Source organism: Pleurodeles waltl, chromosome 2_2, assembly GCF_031143425.1.
Source record: "Pleurodeles waltl isolate 20211129_DDA chromosome 2_2, aPleWal1.hap1.20221129, whole genome shotgun sequence".
In the NCBI taxonomy this organism is placed as follows: domain Eukaryota; kingdom Metazoa; phylum Chordata; class Amphibia; order Caudata; family Salamandridae; genus Pleurodeles; species Pleurodeles waltl.
The window spans coordinates 205,499,104-205,521,692 of record NC_090439.1 but is presented as its reverse complement, the minus strand read 5'-3'; the positions used below and the strand labels follow the sequence as shown (position 1 = coordinate 205,521,692).

At 45.7% G+C, this 22,589-nt stretch overlaps 1 protein-coding gene across 1 annotated transcript in view; it reads right to left on the bottom strand.

Moving 5' to 3' along the window:
* Nucleotides 1-22,589, bottom strand: part of CLPTM1L (CLPTM1 like) — a 1,089,711-nt gene that overhangs the window by 43,359 nt on the left and 1,023,763 nt on the right. Inside the window, exon 16 of the mRNA XM_069219638.1 lies at nucleotides 7,107-7,222. Coding sequence (XP_069075739.1) covers nucleotides 7,107-7,222 — 116 coding nt within the window. The remainder of the gene's footprint in view (nucleotides 1-7,106; nucleotides 7,223-22,589) is intronic.

Sequence of the window (22,589 nt, the reverse complement as noted above, 5' to 3'; positions counted from 1 at the left end):
AGAGCAGTGGGGCAGGACAATAAGTATAAGGGAGGAGAATCTACAATAAAAGTGACCAGATGACAAATGTGGATAGATTTGTTGAATGCTGGGGTGAAGAAAGAGGAGATAGATGGGAAGCCTACCCCTTATCTGCTTAATAAATGGAAAGCATTGCAGCGTAGACAGAAAGAGAAGGAGGCATTTTATGAGAAGCAGCCCTCAGCACCACCCATGGAAGAGTCTGAGAAGGAAAAAAACAGAATCAGGGAAAAATAGGAAGGTGCCTGTTTCAACTCTATATCCCGACTTGTCCAGCGATGGCTGGGAAGTCCCAGACCCCTTATTATGAAGGTCATACCAAACCCCGGGGGTCAGAGCAGTGCAAGAGGTAAGCCCCGGGGACAGGCGGCCATATGTACCTCTCATCATTTATTGGCACAAAGGAACACAACATGTTATGGCACTGCTCGATACAGGTGCGGAAGTAACTTTGATAAATGGAAACCCAAAGAGGCTGCCAGGAAAGGATGTGATTATTAATGGATACCTGTTAAGCTCAAATTGTCAATTGGCAAAGGACCCCCGTTCACGGCAGAAGAATTAATAGCCGAAGTACCAGAATAAGTTATTGGCATGGATTTGTTACTAGGCAAAACTATTGATACGCAATGGGGAACATTTACTTTTGGTATGAGAAGCGTACATATAAAGAAATCTAGGACAGTTCTGGTTGGGCATGCAAAGTGGAGTCCATTACATGTGCCTCCTCCAAAGGAGCCGGTGTGCATTAAACAGTACCGCATACCCGGAGGTCATAAAGAGATTTCAGAAACCATTCAGGGGCTGTTAGATGCAGGCGTGTTAAGGCCGGCTGTGAGCCCATTTAACTCTCCCATATGGCCCGTGAAGAAACCAGATGATACCTTTCGAATGACTGTCGACTATCGACAACTGAATAAAGTGGCTCCACCATGGCAGCCACAGTCCCAGACATCATCACACTGGTGGAACAGTTGAGTAAAGATGTGGGGGAATGGCATGCCGTGATTGATTTAGCAAACGCCTTATTTTCAATTGATATTGATGAGGCCAGTCAAGACCAATTTGCAATAAGCTGGCAGGACAGACAATTCACATTCAGGAAGTTGCCCCAGGGGTACGTGCATATTCCCACATTGTGTCATGGGCTTATAGCCAGAGATTTAGCCAACTTATTGGCAGGAAACACCCGACTTGCACATTACATTGATGACATCATAATCACAGGGGAAACTAAAGAGCAAGTCTCAGACACACTGGAAAGGTTAATTGAATACTTACAGCAGAGGGGATGGGCTATTAACCCGAAAAAGGTCCAAGGCCCGGCACAAGAGGTGAAATTCCTGGGTGCTATTTGGTCAGGACCGGTAAAAAGAATACCGCAGAAAGTGATTGATACGGTACAGCAGCTAAAGATTCCTACAACTAAGGCAGAAGCACAACGATTTATTTGTTTGATGGGATTCTGGAGACAACATATCCCTCACTTAGGATTAATACTGAGACCATTAAATCAAGTCACACGAAAAAAGCACCCTTTCCAATGGGGACCTGAACAGCAAGAGGCCTTTGAGGGAGCAAAAGACGCATTACAGAATTATTTTGCGTTAGGTCCCATCACAGAAGGAGACCCGTTTGTGCTGAAATGATAGTACAGGATGATGTAGCGATGTGAAGCTTATGGCAGAGACAGGGAAAAAAGAGAGTGCCACAAGGATTCTGGTCAAAGAGATTAACACCATCCATGAGCAATTACACCCCGTTAGAAAAAGAACTAGCAGGAGCATATTGGGCATTAGTAGAAACAGAACGCATAACTGGTGACTGGCCGGTTACCTTAAGAACACGGGTCCCCTTACTAGGCTGGATAAGAGAAGAAGGGGTTGGCACTAAAGTAGGCAGGGCACAGGAGTCTGTCATCGTAAAGTAGAAATGGTATCTGCAGCAGAGGGCAAAACCGGGGCCAGCAGGAGTGTTGAAGTTACAAGAAGATATGCTGGGGGCAGCGGACTTACAGGCAATGGTCCCCTCGCCAGAGCCATCTGAGATGGAGTCCTCACCATTTAAAAAAGCCCCACCTTTTGAACAACTCACTGAAGAACAACAGCAAAATGCATGGTTCACAGATGGCACCGCCCGGTACCATCAAGGAAAAAGGCAATAGCAAACAGTTGCGTTCCAGCCTGCTACAGAAACGCTGTTGCTGAGAGGAGGAGATAATGGATCAAGCCAGCTTGCAGAAATACAGGGGGTAGCAGCAGTCATCGAACAGGCCCCCATTGGAGAAAAAAACATTTGTGTACACTGACAGCTGGGCCACTTACCCAGGACTAGTAAGCTGGGCCCGACTTGGCGCAAGGATGGATGGAAAATCAAAGGCATCCCCATTTGGGGAGGCGAGCAGCTATGGGAAGAGATGTGGGAGAAAGGGCAAAAATTTCAAATCTATGTGGGACATGTGGATGCCCATTGCCCATCGGACACCTCATTTGCATCTCTATTCAACAACACCGCAGATCAGATGGCCAAAACACGAACAGTGGTCATCAATGAGGAGGCTGAGGCTGCTCTAGCAAACTGGGCCCATGCAACATCTGCACATCTAGGAGAGAATGGCACTTATGCATGGGCACAGAAACGACAGATTCCAGTTACTAAAGAACATGTGCAACAAGCAGGAAAGGAGTGCCCCACATGCAACCAGATAAGACAAATGCCACTGCAAAAGAAGCCTAGCGGCCATATCAGAAGAGGAACTGCAGCTGCTCCGGTGTGGCAATTGGACTATATCGGGCCGCTACCAAAGGAAGGAGGAAAAAGCTACGTATTGACCATGGTGGACACCTACTCTGGCCTTATGTTGGGTATGCCCTGTAAGTCTGCAGATCAGAAGTCCACTTTGCGAGGGCTAAACTACCTGATAAAATATTATGGGGTACCTGATGAAATCCAAACAGATAGGGGCACACACGTTTCAGGGAAAACAGTGCAGGATTGGGCGCAGGAACAGGGAATTCAGTGGATTTTACACCTTAGTTATTATCCACAAGCTGCAGGCATGATTGAGAGATATAACGGATTGTTGAAAGAACAGTAAAAAAAAGTTAGCAGCACATCAGACTCTAAAAGGATGGAGTAGTAATTTAGACAAAGCCTTGTTCGAATTGAACAATAGACCAGTTGGGCAGCAGACTCCTTTCATTCGGATGACAGGGCATGATAAAGAAATCACCCACACAATGATTGTCTGGAAAACAGACCCTTGAGCTCGATTACCTTTACAGGCTACCTCTGGCAGTATAGGACTGGACCGGTTTGCTCCAGAGGATGGAGAAATACTCATAGGACAGGTGAAGACTGTTCCCCTAGGAATAGGAGTAAGAGTACCACCTGGAACATATGGTAGAATTGCCCCTCAATCCAGCCTAGCCATCAAGGGAGTGTCGGTGCTAGGGGGAGTCATAGACCCAGATTTTAGAGGAGAGGTTAAAGTAGTATTACTGAACCAAGGAGATGCTACTGTATCGTATCAAGCACATGACAGACTTGCTCAATTGATTTGTGAACAAGCGTATACCCCCCACATTGAAGAAAGATCTGCCCCCCCCGATAACACCCAGAGAGGTGAGGGAGGATTTGGAAGCACAGGAAGAAGAGTATGCGTGCATCATCCAGGGGTGGGGAGTATGTATATTGTACTTTTGAAGAACTCTAATTTACCTGTATTTGTACCTGCAGTGAGACTTACCCCACGGTCGTGAATGATGACATCTGCATCGATGACGTGGTTCCTGTTTGCGGTCATGATTATAACCGGAAGAAGTGTATGGGTCCGACCGAATATAACAGAGAATGTCGTTACGGACCTTCATGTCACTTGTGCACCTCAAGCCGCTAACGTAACTGATGACCAGGGAAATGTTTCACTTTGCAAAGTGAAGGTACCTGGAGGCAAGTGGATGGCTGCCAAAGCTGTAACCTGGAAGGTAACTGGACAGCAAATCCGACATGGTAACGGACTGAACGAGTTGCAGGGGATGCCAGGAACAGCACAGACTTTGAATTATACGCTAAACATGATATGTAAATATTGTGATACCATTGTACCTTTTACACCAGTACAGGCATATCCGTGTAAACCCTATGATTGTTCCAACAAACAAAATATTTTACCAGGACATATGGTGGTTGTTACAATGAACAATGGAACCAAAGGAGTTCGATACTCCAAACTGCCCGCCTTTATGTTTTATGTAGCCAAAAGACGCATGGTTAGCAACTTAGGCAATGTTTCCATAGTTCGATATAGAATAGGATGTAAGCAAGCTTTGCATGCAAGCATAATTAACCATATTGTGTTACAGATAACTATTGCCAAGGGGAATGTTTCTAAGTATGATCCATTATGCACACCATGGACACTACAGTTATGGCCCATGCCGAAGTTACGCATCAGAAGAGATCTAGGATCCTTGATAGCCGAGGCCACCGGAATTGGGGTAGGGGCCCTGAATGCTTTTGATATTGAAGCCATTAGGAATAAGCTATCTTCAACAGGGTATAGTACGGGGGAGGCCATAAAAGTAATTTCACAATGGGGGCCAACACACTCACAAGAAGTATGGAAGGTTCTGCGTGGGTTATATTATGATTGGCAATGGCATAATTTCACTTACGAACAATTTGGAAAAAGCTTTCAAAGCATGCAAACAGTGTCCAAAGGCATTCAGTGCATACTATGGCAAGGCATTGTTAATCAACAGTATGTAGACTTCAAAGCGGAATGGGGACAGATTCAGGGTGAATATTGGAGACAACAATTGCATTTGCCTGAGGAAATATGGGTAAAGCCCATACAGTTTCATTGTGAGGGAGAAATGTGTTATGCTCATTTTGATATAGCTAGAAGTGATCTTCCTCCTGAAATATAGTGCCCCTTTATACTGCTCCCTGTAGTGATAGGTGAAGAATGGTGGATACCTCATACTGACAAAAAGTGGATTGATCAAACAAATCACACCGTAGATCCCACTAGATGTGCAGATTGGTCTAAGGGGTGGGTATGTACCCACACTGGACGGGTGCTAGATCCATGCCTTCACCCAATACCAGGAGAATATGAATGGTTACCTTATCCTATTAACGGCACAGACTTATATCAGATAGGAACAGAGAGTATATGTTACGTTACTAATCATCCCTTAATTATTAACGGATTTGTACAAACCACCAGAGAGCAGGTAATGTGTACGTGCAATATTACCAGGATTATTGACATAAGTACTCACATCCTATACCGACCGACTAAGTTCACCACAACCACATTACAGACGCAAATGCAAGCATAGTTAGAATGGAACATCCCGCTTGTTGTGAAGCTGCCTAGACTAGAGGCAATCAGGCGCTACGCACAAATCACATTTGCTAAATTCGACATGGCGGCTAAATATACCAAGGATACCGCCATACAGATGACCATAGACGCCAAACAGTTAATGCACACTGCTTCACGCATCCAGCAAGTAAATGAGCACCATTGGTATGACATCTTCTTAGGTTGGGCACCAGGAGCTACGAAGACGCTAAATATAGTGTTACATCCGCTAATTTGGTTATTGATTGTCTGTGTCATGCTAATGATTATACTATGTAGACTATATGTACGCACAAACCAACTTTATACTAAGATGCAGGCGCTTAGAATAATGCTAACAAGTATTCATAGCAACTTATCTAGCGAAGCGCCAAAATAAATGATTCTTGTTTCGCATGCATCGCGCTCATCTAAGGGGTGGAGTGATCAGTATAGGGAAAGGTGCGGAAGACATTGTGACGTGAAGTGTTAATTAGCTTGAACAGTGTAGATGAGCTTGATGAAGCCAGAGCAACGTGGAAAAGTTCAAGATGTTCGCTTTCAAGCTTTTTTTTTTTTTATGACATTCCGTAGATAAACTCATTCGCAGCTGCATGTCTAAGATACAGGTTGTGAAGGAGATTTAGTCTCAACCTTGAGAACGAGACCACAGTAAAAGATAGAATCCAAGCTTCAGGTTATTTAAAAACTAAAAGGCGGGTGAGGGAATTGAAGCTCGCAGATGGAGTTGTGAAAACTGTCATCTTTAGACCCAGTAATGCCTCCCTGGTGTGCTGTTCAGAGACCGTGACGCTCGAGGGGGAGAGAGGTCCAAGCGGGCAGTAGAGGGCTTCCCAGCATTTCGTGGACTAAGTTAAGTTTCACCGAGGGATGAAAGGCCTTTGTTTCTCTGCTCTATTATTATGATTGATTATTATGCTTGCACTGTGTTTATAATCTGAAGTATTCAGCTTGTTTATATTTTGATTTCTGAACATCATAGTGTGAATTTTAGTATGCAGTTAAGCAAAGCTAATCTGAAGTATTCAGCTCGTTTATATTTTGCTTTCTGAACATCGTAGTGTGAATTTTGGTATGCAGTTAAGCAAATCTAACCTGAAGAATTCAGCTCGTTTATATTTTGCTTCCTGAACATCGTAGTGTGAGCCTGCTGCAGTAATTGAAACATGCATTTTGGTGTGCAGCAAATCAAAGCTTATCTGAAGTATTCAACTTGTTTATATTTTACTTCCTGAACATCGTAATGTAACACATTTTGGTATACAGTTATTCCAAGCTTATATCTGTCAATGAACTCTTTGCTCATATATATACATAGATGCTCTTTGTAGTGTACTCATATATATATATGATGCTCTTTACTGCTATTTTTATTCTGCCATTGTTGAAGTACTAAATTCATACATTTCCCTGAAATTCTAGTAAAGCTAAATTGTATTCATAATTGGCGTGTGGTCCTTCATTGAGAGTCCTTATTGACTTATACCGAACAGGTGTCAACCAATCACCTGGATAAGATACTCCTTGCATTTCGCCACAAGTGCATTATTACTACACAGGGGATACCACAGAGTTTTACAGAAACTATAATAAATAACCCAGTATCAAGAACCATGACAACTGATGAAGTGGAAGAAAGATGGTGATAACATCATTTCATATAAACTATTACAATAGCCCTGAAGGAAGAAGTAAACTAAAATAGACTTACCATCTTTGGTAAAGATATATCAGGAAAACCACATCGTCCCGAAAGCATGCCAGTCTATGGGATGTTGGCATTGTGATAATGAATGCAAAAATATCATCAATGAAAGTATTGAAAGCCTACAGAATATGAGCAAGACAAAACACAATTCAGTCTCGTAAGAGAATAAACACAGGACATGTGTTTACGCAACTTTCATTTATCAAACAAAACCAACAATTTCAGGTTACTAAGGAATAGTTTTTATAGTTTGTTATACTGGTGTTATATATTAAGCTCTGAGATGCAAATATAGTTACTGAGGGTGATTAGAATAATATAATTGCTTTGTTTTACAAATGAAAGTATTAGTCTTACATGAGCAATCACCATTTCTATTGCCTAGAGGGCACTATACAACAATAACACCACTTCAAAGTACTAAGTGGGCTCTGTATTTTCTGCAGATTTGCAGTAAAACCCCTCTTGGGTAGATTTTTTAGATCCCATATTGAGATTTCTGCTATTTCTAAAGCATAGTGTTGACACCACTTTTGGATATACTGATCACACACATTACTGAAGGTTCTGCTGTTTCCATGGGATTTCCAGGCACCCAGGTTGACCCCACAGATTAGTGACAACTTTGCTTTACTGAACACCACATATACCCAACTACTTCAGAATCTGACATTTCCTTAACCACTTTGCTGCCAGGCCTTTTCCCGGCTACTTGGGGCATTTCAAGCTTAGGCCTTCATTGCCTTTTGTTCACATAAACTATCCACGCAAAATTTGCATCTTTTTTTCCCCAACATCATAGGGATTCTAAAGGTTCAAGAACCTTTATATTTCTTTACTGAATCTAAATTATTCAAGTCTATCATTCAGTGTTACACTCCAAATGAGCAACAAACCAATGAATACATTAACAAACAAGTTACTTACCTTCGGTAACGCATTATCTGGTAGAAACTCCGTTTAGCTGCAGATTCCATGCCTTTGAATTCCCTGGCATCAGCTTCGAATCCATAATCTTTTGCTGAGCAATACCCTGCAAGCGCCAACGGGTGGCGTTGTTCGGATCAATGTGCGGCGTTCAGCGACGGGTGGCGTCGTCAGCGTTGTTGGAGCTATCTGTGACATCACAGTCGCCTATAAAGGCACAATTCCGGCACTCGTACCTCAGTTCTTTTACCCACGAACTTCCACGCCAGAAGCGTAGAGTTATGGACAGAACCAACATTTGTCTGTGCAAAAGTAGGGCCCTGAAAGGGATAAACCCTAATCCCACTAGACATATCTGCAAAGCGGGGAGGCATTAGTGAGTGTACGGTATCTGCAGCTAGATAGAGTCTCTACCAGATAATGTGTTACCGAAGGTAAGTAAATTGTTCAGCTGATAGAGACTTCTAGCTGCAGATTCCTTACCTTTGAATAGATACCCAAGCCATAAACTCCTGGCGGTGGGCTGCGGATACCCCTAATTACAATAAAAAGTCATGTAGGACCGCACGGGCAAAGTATCTCTCTCTGTACCTGATTGTCCAGGCAGTAATGTTTTGCAAACGTGTGCAAGGAGGCCCACGTTGCTGCCTGACAGATATCCAGGACTGGTACGCCCCGAAGTAGCACAGTGGTAGCAGCTTTGCCCCTGGTAGAATGTGCCCTCAAGCCCTCAGGAGGCTGCTTCCTGGCCAATGCGCAGCAGATAGATGCCCTCTAGCAGGCCTTACAGCCCTAAGGCAGGGTGCACTATACCACAGGTAAGGGCATATGTGCATGAGCACTATGCCCCTAGTGTCTAAGCAAAACCTTAGACATTGTAAGTGCAGGGTGGCCATAAAGAGTATATGGTCTTGGAGTTTGTCAAACACTAACTCCACAGTTCCATAATGGCTACACTGAATACTCGAAAGTTAGATATCAAACTTCTCAGCACAATAAATGCTCACGGATGCCAGTGTGGACTTTATTGTAAAATGCACCCAGAGGGCATCTTAGAGATGCCCCCTGAATACCAGTCCGAATCCTAGTGCTAGGCTGACCAGTTTCTGTCAGCCTGGCACAACCAGACGAGTTGCTGGCCACATGGGGAGAGTGCCTTTGTCACTCTGTGGCCAGGAACAAAGCCTGTACTGGGTGGAGGTGCTTCTCACCTCCCCCTGCAGGAACTGTAACACCTGGTGGTGAGCCTCAAAGGCTCATGCCTTTTGTTACAGCACCCCAGCTAGTGGAGATGCCCGCCCCTCCGGCCACTGCCCCCACTTTTGGCGGCAAGGCTGGAGGAGATAAGGAGGAGTCACCCCCCAGTCAGGACAGCCCCTAAGGTGTCCTGAGCTGAGGTGACCCTTGCCTTTAGAAATCCTCCATCTTGAGACTGGAGGATTCCCCCAATAGGATTAGGGAAGTGCCCCCTCCCCTCAGGGAGGAGTCACAAAGAGGGTGTAGCCACCCTACAGGACAGTAGCCATTGGCTACTGCCCTCCTGACCTAAACACCCCTAAATTCAGTATTTAGGGGCACCCCAGAACCCAGGAAATCAGATTCCTGCAACCTACAACAAGAAGGACTGCTGACCTGAAAGCCCTGCAGAGACGACGGAGACGACAACAGCTTTGGCCCCAGCACTACCAGCCTGTCTCCAGACTCAAAGAAAACTGCACAGCGATGCAACTGACAGAGACCAGCAACCTCTGAGGCCTCAGAGGACTGCCCTGAAACCCAAAGAACCAAGAAACTCCTGAGAACAGCGGCACTGTTAACAAACAGCAACAACTTTACAACTTTTAAAGACTTCACTCTTCCTGCCGGAAGCGTGAGACTTCACCCTCTGCACCCGACGCCCCCGGCTCGAGCTCCAGAGACAAACACCACAGGGAGGATTCCCAGCCGACTGTGACCTCGTGAGCAGCCCGAGACGACCCTCCTGGACCCCCACAGCGACGCATGCAGAGAGAATCCAGAGGCCCGTGACTGCCTGTAACAAGGAACCTGACGCCTGGACCAAGCACTGCAACCATAGCCCCCAGGACCAGAAGGAACTGAACTCCAGTGCAGGAGTGACCCTCAGGTGACCCCCTGCCTAGACCAGTCGGTGGCTGGCCCGAGCAGCCCCCTGTGCCCTGCCTGCACCGCTAGAGTGACCCCCGGGTCCCTCCATTGATTCCTATTCAAAACCCGATGCCTGTTTTGCACACTGCACCAGATCGCCGCTGTGGGTGTATTTTGTGTGCCTACTTGTGTCTCCCCCCCCAGTGCTCTACAAAACCCCCCTGGTCTGCCCTCCGAAGACGCAGGTACTTACCTGTTGGCAGACTGAAACCAGAGCACCCCTGCTCTTCATAGGTGCCTATGTGTTTTGGGCCCTCCTTTGTCCTCTGCACCTGACCGGCCCTGGGTTGCTGGTGCGGTGACTTTGAGGTTGCCTTAAACCCCCAACAGAGGGCTGCCTATGCCTAGAAACTTGAACTTGTAAGTGCCTTACTTACCTGAAAAACTAACCAATACTTACCTTCCCCAGGAACTGTTGATTTTTGCACTGTGACCACTTTTAAAATAGCTTATTGCCATTTTAACTAAAACTGTGTATGTTACTACTCTAATTCAAAGTTCCTTACTTACCTGTGTGTAGTACCTTGCATTTTATGTATTTACTTCAAATCTTGTGGTTCTAAAATAAATTAAGAAAATATATTTTTCTATATAAAAACTATTGGCTTGGAGTTAAGTCTGTGAGTGTGTGTTCTTCATTTATTGCCTGTGTGTACAAGTGCTTATCCCTGCCATCTGATAAGCCTACTGTTCGACCACACTACCACAAAATAGAGCATTAGAATGATCTACTTTTGCCACTATCTTACCTCTAAGGGGAACCCTTGGACCCTGTGCACACGATCTCTTACTTACAGAGCTAACTTCCTACACTGACCGTTCTTTGCTCCCACATACCCAAAAAGATTTGGTCATCTACCCGGAACTCTTTTGTGCGGTCAATGTAGAACAACAATGCTCTTTTTGGGTCCAGTCAGTGGAGTCGCTCCTCTTCCTTAGAGGGATGCAGTGGAGCAAATAAGGTGGGCAGGGTGATGTTTTTGACCCATATGAAATGGGGTCACCCCCTTGGCGAGTTCCGAGTATCACCTTTCCTGGATAGATAATGAAATACTGTGGCTTTGATGACAGAGCTTGCATCTCACTCACCCTCCTGGCAAATGTTATTGCCACTAAGAAGACGTCTTGATGGTGAGCAGCTGGATGGGACAATTGTGCAAGGGCTCGAAGGGAGCACACATAAGAAATGGAAGGACCATATTTAAGTCCCATTTGGGCATAACAAAGGGCGTAGGGGAAAACATATGTACAAGCCCTTTGAGGAATCTATGTACAATGGGAGATTTGAAAAGTGAAGGCTGATCATGCAGCCGAAGGAATGCCGATATGGCAGAAAGCTAGCCCTTGAGAGTTTCCAAGGCAGAACCCTGCTGGGAAAGAGATAGGATAAAGAGAAGGATATCAGAAAGAGAAGCAGAAAGAGGATCAATAGACATTTCAGTATAATAATATACAAAGCGTTTCCAACGGCAGGCATATACCGTTTTAGTGGAGGGAAGCCTGGCTGCCAAAATAACTTTACAGACTTCCGTAGGAAGGTCAAAAGCCATCAACTACTGCCGCTCAATCTCCACGCAGAGTTGACAGGTTCGGGTGGGGAACTTTCCTCCGCTGCTGCGGCAGAAGAGCCTCCCAAAGGGGCAACTTGATTGAAGGATTTATGCTCATTTTGAGAAGCTCAGGATACCACACTCTCCGTGCCCAGTCCGGAGCCACTAGGATTACTTGGGTCCAGTCGTTATTGATCTTCTTGAAAACTCTGGGCAGAAGAGGTATGGGCAGAAAGACGTACAGGAGGGCTAAACTTCACATTGACGAAAAGTGTCGCTGAGCGATTGCCGCCTTGGGAACTCCAAGGCGCAATACTGCTGACATTGAGTCTTCTCTGCGGAGACGACCAGATCTAACTAAGGCCTATGCTGAAGTCCTTGCGCCACCTCCGGGTGGAGATACCATTCGTGAGTCGCTAGGCATCGACGGCTGAGTTCATCCGCCCTGGTGTTCAGGGAACCTGCCAGGTGCTGAACCACCAGGATTATGCCCTACTGTTCCAGCCATGTCCAGAGATGTGGAGCCCCTTGACACGGGGGCCACAACCCCACCACCCTGCTTGTTGCAGTACCACATTGTGGTGGTGCTGTCCATGAACACTTGCACTGACTTCCCTTTTACAACAGGGAAAAATGGTTTCAATGCCAGTCGGATTGCCCGGAGCTCCAGTAAGTTGACATGGAGTCCAGATTCCACCGGAGACCAGAGACCTCTGATCTCCACCTCTCCCAGATAGCTCCCTCATCCCAGAAGTGACGCATCTGTCACTACTGTGAGATCTGGCTTGGGAAGGGACCCACCAACGGGGACAGCTAGCTCAAATATGAGGCCCATGGCTTTGTAAAATTCTTTGAATTGAGCGGGGGTCGGTCCAGCTCCTGGATAGGGGCGGGGGGAGACGTGAAGTTGGCCCTGGCATCAGCTCCGCGGAACCATGCTCGGAACATCGACATTCCCTTGATGCCCTGTCGGCCAACGGGCATAGCAAAGTCGAAGTCCGCTTGGACGTCTTCTTTTTGTGCCTCTTCCCTGAGTGCCCTGAGGACCTCGAATGAGAAGGAGGACTTTGGGCTTCTGGAGTGGTCCCGTGACCGCCTCCTCGAGCGGGACGTGACCTCCTAGGAGACGTGCCTACCAACGTCGACTGCAGGGCTGCCATGAGCTCCAGAGACCACTCTCTCAAAGCTTTTGGGGCAATGGTCCGGCAGTCGGAAGACGACTTCGAGTTGTGGTCTCTGTCGAGACCAGAGACATACCTGGTGGGGGTCCGCCACTGACATGGCACGATGGCAGGTGCCTCAGGCTTGAACCCAGTTTTCCTCAAGGACATTTCACATAGACTAAAAATTTCTTCGACAAAAGGGTATGAAAAAAGCCTGCCAAAAAAGGCAGAGGGTGGCTCGTCCCGGACCTGCGCTTAACTGGTGTGGAAGGAAAACAACTGACGTATGTGTGCCGGGGTGGTGCCTTTATAGGCGACCATGACGTCACAGACAGCCCCAACGATACTACGAGGAGCCAAACGATGCATGCTGATCTGAACAACGCCACCCGATCGTGCGCACAGGGTATTGCTCAGCAAAATATTCCATATTTGAAGCTGACACCAGGGAATTCAAAGGTAAGGAATCTGCAGCTAGAAGTCTCTATCAGATCACCCCTTTATAGATCAACTCTCTACATTATCTTACATCTCTCATCCACCCCTCCCTCTTCATTTGCTCTCAAACACACTGTACATCAGGCATCCTCCTCTCCCTTTCCCTTCTCCCCAGAAGGACTTCCAACTATGTTCATCAACACACACTCCCCACTCACTTACCTGCCCTGCCCTTAACCTCGTAAAGTCTCTTCTAAGCATGCTTAAATTTGATCTTAACCCTTCAACCTTTCCACCTGAACCTCCTGCTTTGCCCACCTTACTCTCTTAACCACGCAAACCCCCATAACTTCTCAACTTCATTTTTCTGAATGGTAAATGTAGGAAATTAGCACTTGTTGCAGTTACCCCCCCCACACTTTTTGCCTGATATTAATGCTGACTTGACAGAGCATGCAGGGATCCTGCTAACCAGACACCAGCATCATCAGTGTTCTTTCCCTAAAAATGTACCATTGTTTCCACAATTGGCACACCTCTGGCACACAGATAAGTCCCTTGTAAAAGGTACCAGTGGTACCAAGGGCACTGTGGCCAGGGAAGATCCCTAAGGGCGGCAGCATGTGTTGTGCCACCCTAAGAGACCCCTCACCTAATACATGCACACTGCCATTGCAGATTGTGTGTGTTGGTGGGGAGAAAAAGGCAAAGTCGACATGGCATCCTCCTCAGGGTGCCATCCTCACAAAACACTGCCTGTGGCATAGGTAAGTCACCCCCTCTAGCAGGCCTTACATCCCTAAGGCAGGGTGCACTTTACCAAAGGTGAGGGCATAGCTGCATAAGCAATATGCCCCTACAGTGTCTAAATCCATTCTTAGACATTATAAGTGCAGTGTGCCATATTAAGTATATGGTCTGGGAGTTTGTCAAAACGAACACCACAGTTCCATAATGGCTACACTGAATACTGGGAAGTTTGATATCAAACATCTCAGCACAACAAACCCCCACTGACGCCAGTCGGGGATTTATTAAAAAAATGCACATAGAGGGCATCTTAGAGTTGGCTCCTGTATTTTACCCACTCCTCTAGTGTAGGACTAACTGATCTGTGCCAGCCTCCACTAGCAGATGAGTTTCTGACCCCATGGAGTGAGGGCCTTTGTGCTCTCTGAAGCCAGAGACAAAGCCCGCTCTGGGGGGAGGTGTGCAGGAACTAACACCTAGCGGTGAGCCTCAAAGGATCAGGCCTCGTGTTACAATGCCCCAGGGCACTCCAGCTTGTGGAGATGCCTGCCCCCACCCCCTGACAAGCCCCCACTTGGGGTGGCTAGTTTGGTGGGAAACTTAAGGAAAACAGGGAGGAGTGACCACTTCAGCTGGGACCACCCCTTAGGTGTCCAGAGCTGAAGTGACCACCTCCCTGCAGAATCCTCCATCTTGGTTTGGAGGACAGTGACCAATAGGGATAGGAATGTGCACCCCTTCCCAAAGGGAGTGGACACAAGGAGGGTGTAGCCACCCTCAGGGACAAAAGCCATTGGCTACTGCCCTCTGACCCCCTGTAACACCCCTAATTGCCATCTGAACCCTGTAACGCCCGTAAATCTTGTATTTAAGGGCTTCCCTGAACCCAGCTCACCAGATTCCTATCAACCTACAAGAAGAAGGACTGCTAAGCTGAAACCCCCAGCAGAGAAGGAGGAAGATGTCAACTGCTTTGGCCCCAGCCCTACCGGACTTTCTCCAGCTTCAAAGAACCTGCACAAAAACCAGTGGTGGGCCCAGTGACCTTTGCCAACTCCAGAGCACTGCCCTGCACCCAAAAGGACCAAGAGCTCCAGAGGACACCGGCTCTGTCTAAAGAAACCTACAACTAAGGACTCCCACCGCACTCCAGATGCGTGAGTCCTGCCCCTTTGCACCCGACACCCACGGCCCATGTCCAGGTGGTCCACCCAGCAAGAAAGGGTCTCAGGCGATTGTTAGCAAGTGCCCACCCTGTGTTGACCTCTCCACCCCTCCACAACGATGCCTGAAGAGGGAATTCCTAGGACCCCCATGACTGCGAGCTCCAGACGAATATATCCAATGCCTAGAGAACACACTGCACCTGCCACCCCCAGGCCTTGGAGAAACCGACCCCCTGTGCCTCATCGCTCAGCAAGCGGTGTGACCGAGACATCCCCCCGGACTTTGCCTGCAGCCTCTGAGTGAACCCAAGGGTCTCCTCATAGACCAGCACTGGAAACCCAACGCCCTGTTTGCACCCTGCACCCAGCAGCCTCTTTTTTGCTGAGGGTGTGTGTTTGGTGCCTACTTGTGGCCTCTACAGTGCTCTTCTAAAAAACCCCTGGTCTGCCCTCCGAGTCACTTACCCACTTACCTGATGGCTGACTGAACCCCGAGTACCACCTGTCTCCATAGGAGCCCACGTTAATTTGGTTCCTCCTTGCCCTCTGCACCCGACCGTCCCCATGTTGCTGGTGGTGGGTGTTTGGTGTTAACTTGAACCCCGAACGACAGACTACCTAAACCCCGGAGATAAGAACTGTAAGTCATCTACTTACCTGCAAAACTGTACTATAGTTTCTTTCCCCAGGAACTGTTGTGTCCAAATAGCTTTTTGCCATTTTGATAAAAACTGTATACATTGTTCATTCCATTCAAAGTCGTGATCGTATATCTGCAAAGTACCTTTTATTTTATGTACTTACCTGTGAACTGAATCAAGTGGTTCTAAAAATAAATTAATAAAAGATATTTCTCTATATAAAATCCTACTGGCCTGGAGTTAAGTCATTGAGTGTGTGTTGCTTCTATTGCTTGTGTGTGTACAACAAATGCTTAACACTACCCTCTGATAAGCCTAACTGCTGGACCACACTACCACAAATAGAGCATTTGTTGTATCTATTTCAGCCTCTGGGGAACCCTTGGACACTGTGCACACTATATCTCATTTTGATACAGTATATACAGAGCCAGCTTCCTACAGTAAAACACTGAACAAACATTTCTGTAACAAGGATTTTGTAAGGGGTTCCAACCCTGATTACACTACATTTTGTACCAGAAACCTGGCTGAGTGATGCCGTACCATCCATTACACATCAAACTATTACTGCTAGGTATAAGACACTGCATATGAATTGTAAAGGTAAAGAAGAGTAGAGACAGGCCAACCATCAAATACAAAGCTGCCTTCTGACCAGACATTTAGAGGAAATTGAAGCCCTTGAACTCTCCTACTGAATAAATTTCTCTACAACGTATTTGCTTCTTGTGATAAAATAATCACTGGCAAAGTGCAAATATGTTTTAGCAGTATCAACTGATCATATGTCATCTTCAAAAAATAGTCAATTTTAGTTAGTAGATTGGGCACAGTGATAGCTTAGCATCGGCTCGCAGCCTGTGCCCTTTAATCCAGTAATTATGCTCTGTTTTTATTAATTTAATCTTCTTGAACTTTTAGTGGTATTGATTTAATTTCAATATCAGCTGCTATTCTGCAAAAGCTATGGATGACTTACTCTGCATCATGTTCTGTTCCTCAGAATCACAAGAACAGAATGTAAGGAGTACAGAACAATATTTTGTATTGCAGGCCCCAAGCCTGCGTAAACAGTCCGGCACTTAGGTACATACCCATGGGTGTAGGAAGTTTGATGGACGCAGGGGATATATCCCCCCCAGATTTTGGAGTGGGGGGGACACGGGGGACAAGGGTAGGGGGAACGAGGGGACAAAATGATTTCCCCTTCTCTTATCTGATTTGCAGGGCCATTAGCGTGCCGAAGCGCAACTTATACTGGCCCTGCACTTGACCTGTGACCTGCCTGCAGCTACCTCGACCAATCTGATGGTCGGAGCATAATGGTGACATCACAAAGGCCACTCACCCTTTGCCCTTTAGTTGTGCTGCAGCACACAAGGAATTCTTTCGCACCTTGCGGCCAACATCCACAGCTGCCTGCAGTCTGCACTTCTGAAAACAAAGGGGTAGAGGCCATTTGTTGATTGCTTTCTGAAATCCGTTCCTGCCGCCCTTTACCCTGAAGACAGCTACAAGATTTGAATAAGGTAAGGAGGTTTGGGAAATTAAATAAAGTATTGCCCTTTCTTTTTTAAAATAGTGCTGTGTTGCCGAGCATCTCCCTTTTTAAATAAAGTATTGGTTATTCACTGTAAGATGTGAGCAGGGCAGGCTTTGGCACGCTGGTGGAACACTGTGCAACAATGTTTGTTAGGGCCCCGTTTCTGTCGCCGTCTGTCTCCGTGTCACCGGCGTCTCAACTGCTAATTATAGTCCCCTGAGGTGACATCCGTGCTTGAAATGGCTTAGAAAGCACCTGCTGGATGTTACTTGCCCCAACAGTTTTCAGGCAACAGTACAAATCTCAATCCGGTGATTAATGGTCTTCCCGGAGAGAGATTGAAGTTCTGTCTAGTGGAAGTTTTTAGTCATCATAAAATAGTACTAGTGCACAGGGTTAATGTGCCTGCTGCAAAGAACTAAATTGCAGATCACAAAGTGCATATAATGTGAATAGGTCTGTGGGTTACTGCTTTTGTCAGAGAGATTCTTTTGTCCCTTGCAGTTTATAAGATAAAACCTAATATAGAACAGTGAGCAATACAAACTGCAAGGTATAGATTATAGTGTTATGATTGTTCCCCAGTTTTTCATGAACTTAATGTTGCAAAACAGGTTCATTTGAGTGAAAATCAATTCTTATTATTAAAGAGAACCCCCAACCATGGTGTTGTTTTAAATTCAGAGCTTGCACTTTTCCAGACAGGGCACTCTTAAACTATACCTGCTACCAGTATGGAGGACCTGTGACTCCTACACCTTGTAGTCCTCTGTCTTATGTAACATTTCCTATACACTGATTTACACACATATGATGATTGTCTCTGTGTAATGTAAAGTGCTGACACCCTACACTGGTATGAGGGATGTATGATGAACAACACATGCATGCTTTACCATGCTTGCCTTTACAGCGAATTTCGTTGTTTGGTAAAGGAACATACGTGGTAAATTCTTCCCACCCTGTCCTCTCGCACCTGGTACCATACTCCACCCTGCCCAAGCACTGCCCTATACACTACCCTGGCCCCCTGCCATGAACCCTAAGATCTAACCCGCCCTCTCCTAAAAACTAACCACCCCCAACCTCGCCCTGTACCCTAAAACCTACCCCGCCCTGTTCTAAAAATGACCCCGACGCCCTGGCCCTGAATACTAAAACCTACCCCGCCCTGTCCTAAAAAACTACCTGACCTCCTGCCCTGAACCCTAAAACTTAAACCACCCTGTCCTATAAACTATCTGACCTCTCCGTCCTGAACCCTAAAACCTACCCTGCACTGCTGTAAAAAGTACTCTGACCCCCTGCCCCCGCCCTGAACCCTAACCCGCCCTCTCCTAAAAACTACCCACCCTCGCCCTGAGTCCTAACCCGCTCTCTCCTAAAAACTACCCGACCCCCACCCTGTACCCTAAAACCTACCCCCGCCCTGAGCTAAAAACTACCTGACCTCCCCATCCTGTACCCTAAAACCTATCCTGCACTGCCCTAAAAAACTACCCTGACTGCTGTGAATGTAGCAAAAAGTGATATACTGAAGCTTCGTAGTGATGAGTCGTTCAACAGTCTGCACGATTCCACTAACCACATGACTGCTAAGTACCATCTTAATGCCACTGAAGTGTCACGACTGCGGCAAATCCGTAAAAGAATAGATGATGGAGCAGCAGGAAGTTTTCATCCTGTAACCGTGGGGGACTACTATCGCCCTCAGTACTCTGAACTTTTAGATACAGTTTATGTTCATCTAACTCAGCGTTTTGACCAGGAAGGCATCCAAACATATGAAAAACTTGAACAGATGCTTTTAACAGGCAGTGGCATGCTCTATTGCTCAGTATAAAGAAATGGACTCTTTGCCTCTCAAACCTCAATTAACTATATTATCTACTATGTTCAAGTACTCTTCAATCCCAGAGCTGGCAGACATACTCCGAAAAACGCATCCAAGAGAGAAAGCTTTCTTTTCATAGGTTGAGAAACTACTGCAGATTCTTTTAAATATTCCAGTATCTTCTTTTGAGGCTGAGAGAAGCTTCAGTGATCTCCGCTGACTGAAAACTTATGCCCCAGAAAAGACTGAATCATGTTGCCATATGCAATATACATAAAGATATGATGGACTCAATTGACCTACAGGCAATAGTGAAACAATTTGTCGTCCGCTGTGAAAGAAATTATTTGGTTCTTCAATTTCAAGTTCATAATTTTATTATAGATACCTGCAGCAAGAAAAAATCATTTCTAATTAGGCCAATTGCATGCTGAGGTTTAGGAATCTCACCAAGAGCATTTAGTTTATTCGTCCATTTTTTATCCCACTTTTGTTTGCTTGGTGCATGAAGATGCGAGATTCATAAACATGTTTTTTTTTTTACATTTGGTCCAATCACTTTGTGAATGTAAATAACAATTACGTATACTTGCAAACTGTGACTACATGCATGCCTTTCTCAATATTTCACTTCAAAACTATGTGATTGTATTCGTCTACCCAGGCGTTCTCACACAATGGGCGATTTGTATAAGATCGCTGGAAAGTCCTCAAGGTTGTCCCTGTCCCCACCAGAAATGTAGTGTCTCCTACACCCCTGTACATACCTGCATCAGACTTCTGTGCATGAACATAAACATGCCCACTTTAAAAACATCTTGTAGGACAAAGGGCAACAGAGGGGGTTCCAGACAGAATTTCCATCTATGCTGCATGACAGTTTTCTGGCCCACCTCAGCCTTTGTGTCTCCACAGATCCTGACCTGGAGACTGGTGGCCTGACCTTGTACCAAGGTAACGGGGCAGTGGAGGGGGTGGGGGTTATGTGCTTCTTTTGGACACTGTACGGCCAGATTTGCCTTATACTGACATACTCTCATTCAGGGGTTAGAGATTAGGCTTTTAAGGTAGGAACTGAATATGCATGTTATTACAAATATCTTGGAGTTGTTTATATTCACATCTCTGATTTTCACAATCCTGATTTTGTTATTCCTTATTTTACCAATCGTTGTAGCTCATGCATTTTATCATAGATCGTAGTTGTTTCAATAAATGTATTGAAAACTGTCCTGTATCTCTTTTCTTGCCTATGTGTGTGTAAGAGACTTGTATGCGGAGAGAAAAGGGTAATACTAGTTTTCACCACAATTTCCCTGAGAGGTTTTCAAAGTCCATGCACTGCTGCCACAAATCACCTTTACCAGCTGGGTCTTGGTGAGGTACTGCTAGTGAGAAGGGTGGGTTGGGCTGACAGTTGCCATCTGGTGTAGGAGTGACTCAGTTGCCTACAATGCAGAGGTGCTGCTGCCCCAAATCCGCTAGTCTCGCTACTTTTGCGCAAGTCTTAATGACATGCCACCAACAATGGAGTAAGCCCTAATTATACGAGTCTCCTGAGTATCTGTCTCTCACACACACTACAGGTACCATAAGTACCATTACACAGAGACGTCTGTGGTCCTAGGGGCAATCCTCCTCAGCTAAGTGGCGAGTGTACCTAACTTGGCTGTAGGTTGTTCAAGGTTGAACCATAAAAGGACTCGTTTTCCCTGTTTGTGTTCCCAACCCCAACACATTTCCAAACATGGCAAATCCTGTAAACATCAGGGATAACCGCAGACAAGCGCTCATGCAGTTGTTTTTTTTTTTTAGCCCATGGCTTAACAGAAGATGGCGGAAATGTCACATTCGTCATGGAAGCCCACGATGAATATAGGACAGACGTATTCTATTCCTGTGTCAACTTTCCTGAAGTAGATGCAAATACACATACATTCATACATACAGAATAGCAAACGTACCACAACAGTACCAAGCTTACCAATACTAAGAGATACCTTTCTCTTATCGAGAACATCAAAACCAATTCAATGGCGCCCTTCCACATGTAGTACAACCTGTGAGACTAGGTCCTCTAAGCAATGATGGACTAATGTGGCCAACACTGAGCACATACACGCCACATACCAATGTGCGTTCTATGCAAGTATCTGATGTACGAGTAATACAATTTGTGATGCAGACTTTTAACACTGCCCCAGCAAGGGCTGCTCTTGCTGTTCATCAATTGGCTATTCCAGTAATTAATCCACAAACAACCCACTCAATAAACAGAAAAACACTGACAGAACGGGAGAAGATTCAGTTCTGGATTCCACAAAAAACAAACCAGCTAGAAGCAGTGTTTCACCATACGGGACCCCAAGATAAACACAGAATTCTCACCAGGTGCTTGCCGTTTGGCATGGTCCCCTCAATAGAAGACTGTAACACTTGGGGTTTAGTCTTTGTCGCAATCTACACTACCACACATGGTACCCCAAAACTTGCCAATTTACAGAACTGTTAAAACAAATTCAGAATGAAAACTGGGCGGCTCCGGCCCTGGATGTGGCAATGAAACTGATGCGCAATTTTGACACAGTGTCCTCAATTATTTTAAGTAACATCTGCAGCACTGGCCATTCACAAACAGCTCGAAGAGGTTCCTCAACAGGAACAGGAGTGCGAGCTGCCAAAGAATATTTCCAAAACCTATACTAGTATAGGAAGGGATAGTCTGGGAGCCAGACCAACTAAGACACAGCTACAAAGTATCACCCCTAAGGAAGGTAGTAAACAAGCATAGGAGGGTTAAAAAAAAAAATGCTGAGATAAACAAAAACAAAATAAAGAAAGACTAAGTCAGAGAGCAGATTCTCTGTATCTGGAGACCTCTGAAAGAAGATATAAAAAGAAAAACTTTAAAAAAAACCTGATACATACCAATATACTGATACACGTCCCTCTTATTCCTTTCAGGACACACCAGACAAATGGAGTAAGAGTGTGGGACGGTCTAAAACCCGAAGTGACTTCACAAAGCCAAAGAAGGACTTACAACCTTCCTCGAAAGCTTGAGTTAATTTAAAAAAAAAAAAAAAAAAGGACAAAAACGTCAATTTAAAAAGAAAAAGGGGGCTGCAATTTCTATAAAAAATGCCAGCCATGCTGCATGACGTGGACAGCAACTCTGCTACACATTGCGCCAGAAGAACGAGTTAGTTACCTTCGGTAACAACTTTTCTGGTGGATACATTAGCTACCTGTGGATTCCTCACCTAATGAATACTCCCATGGCGCCAGCATTCGACGGAAATCTT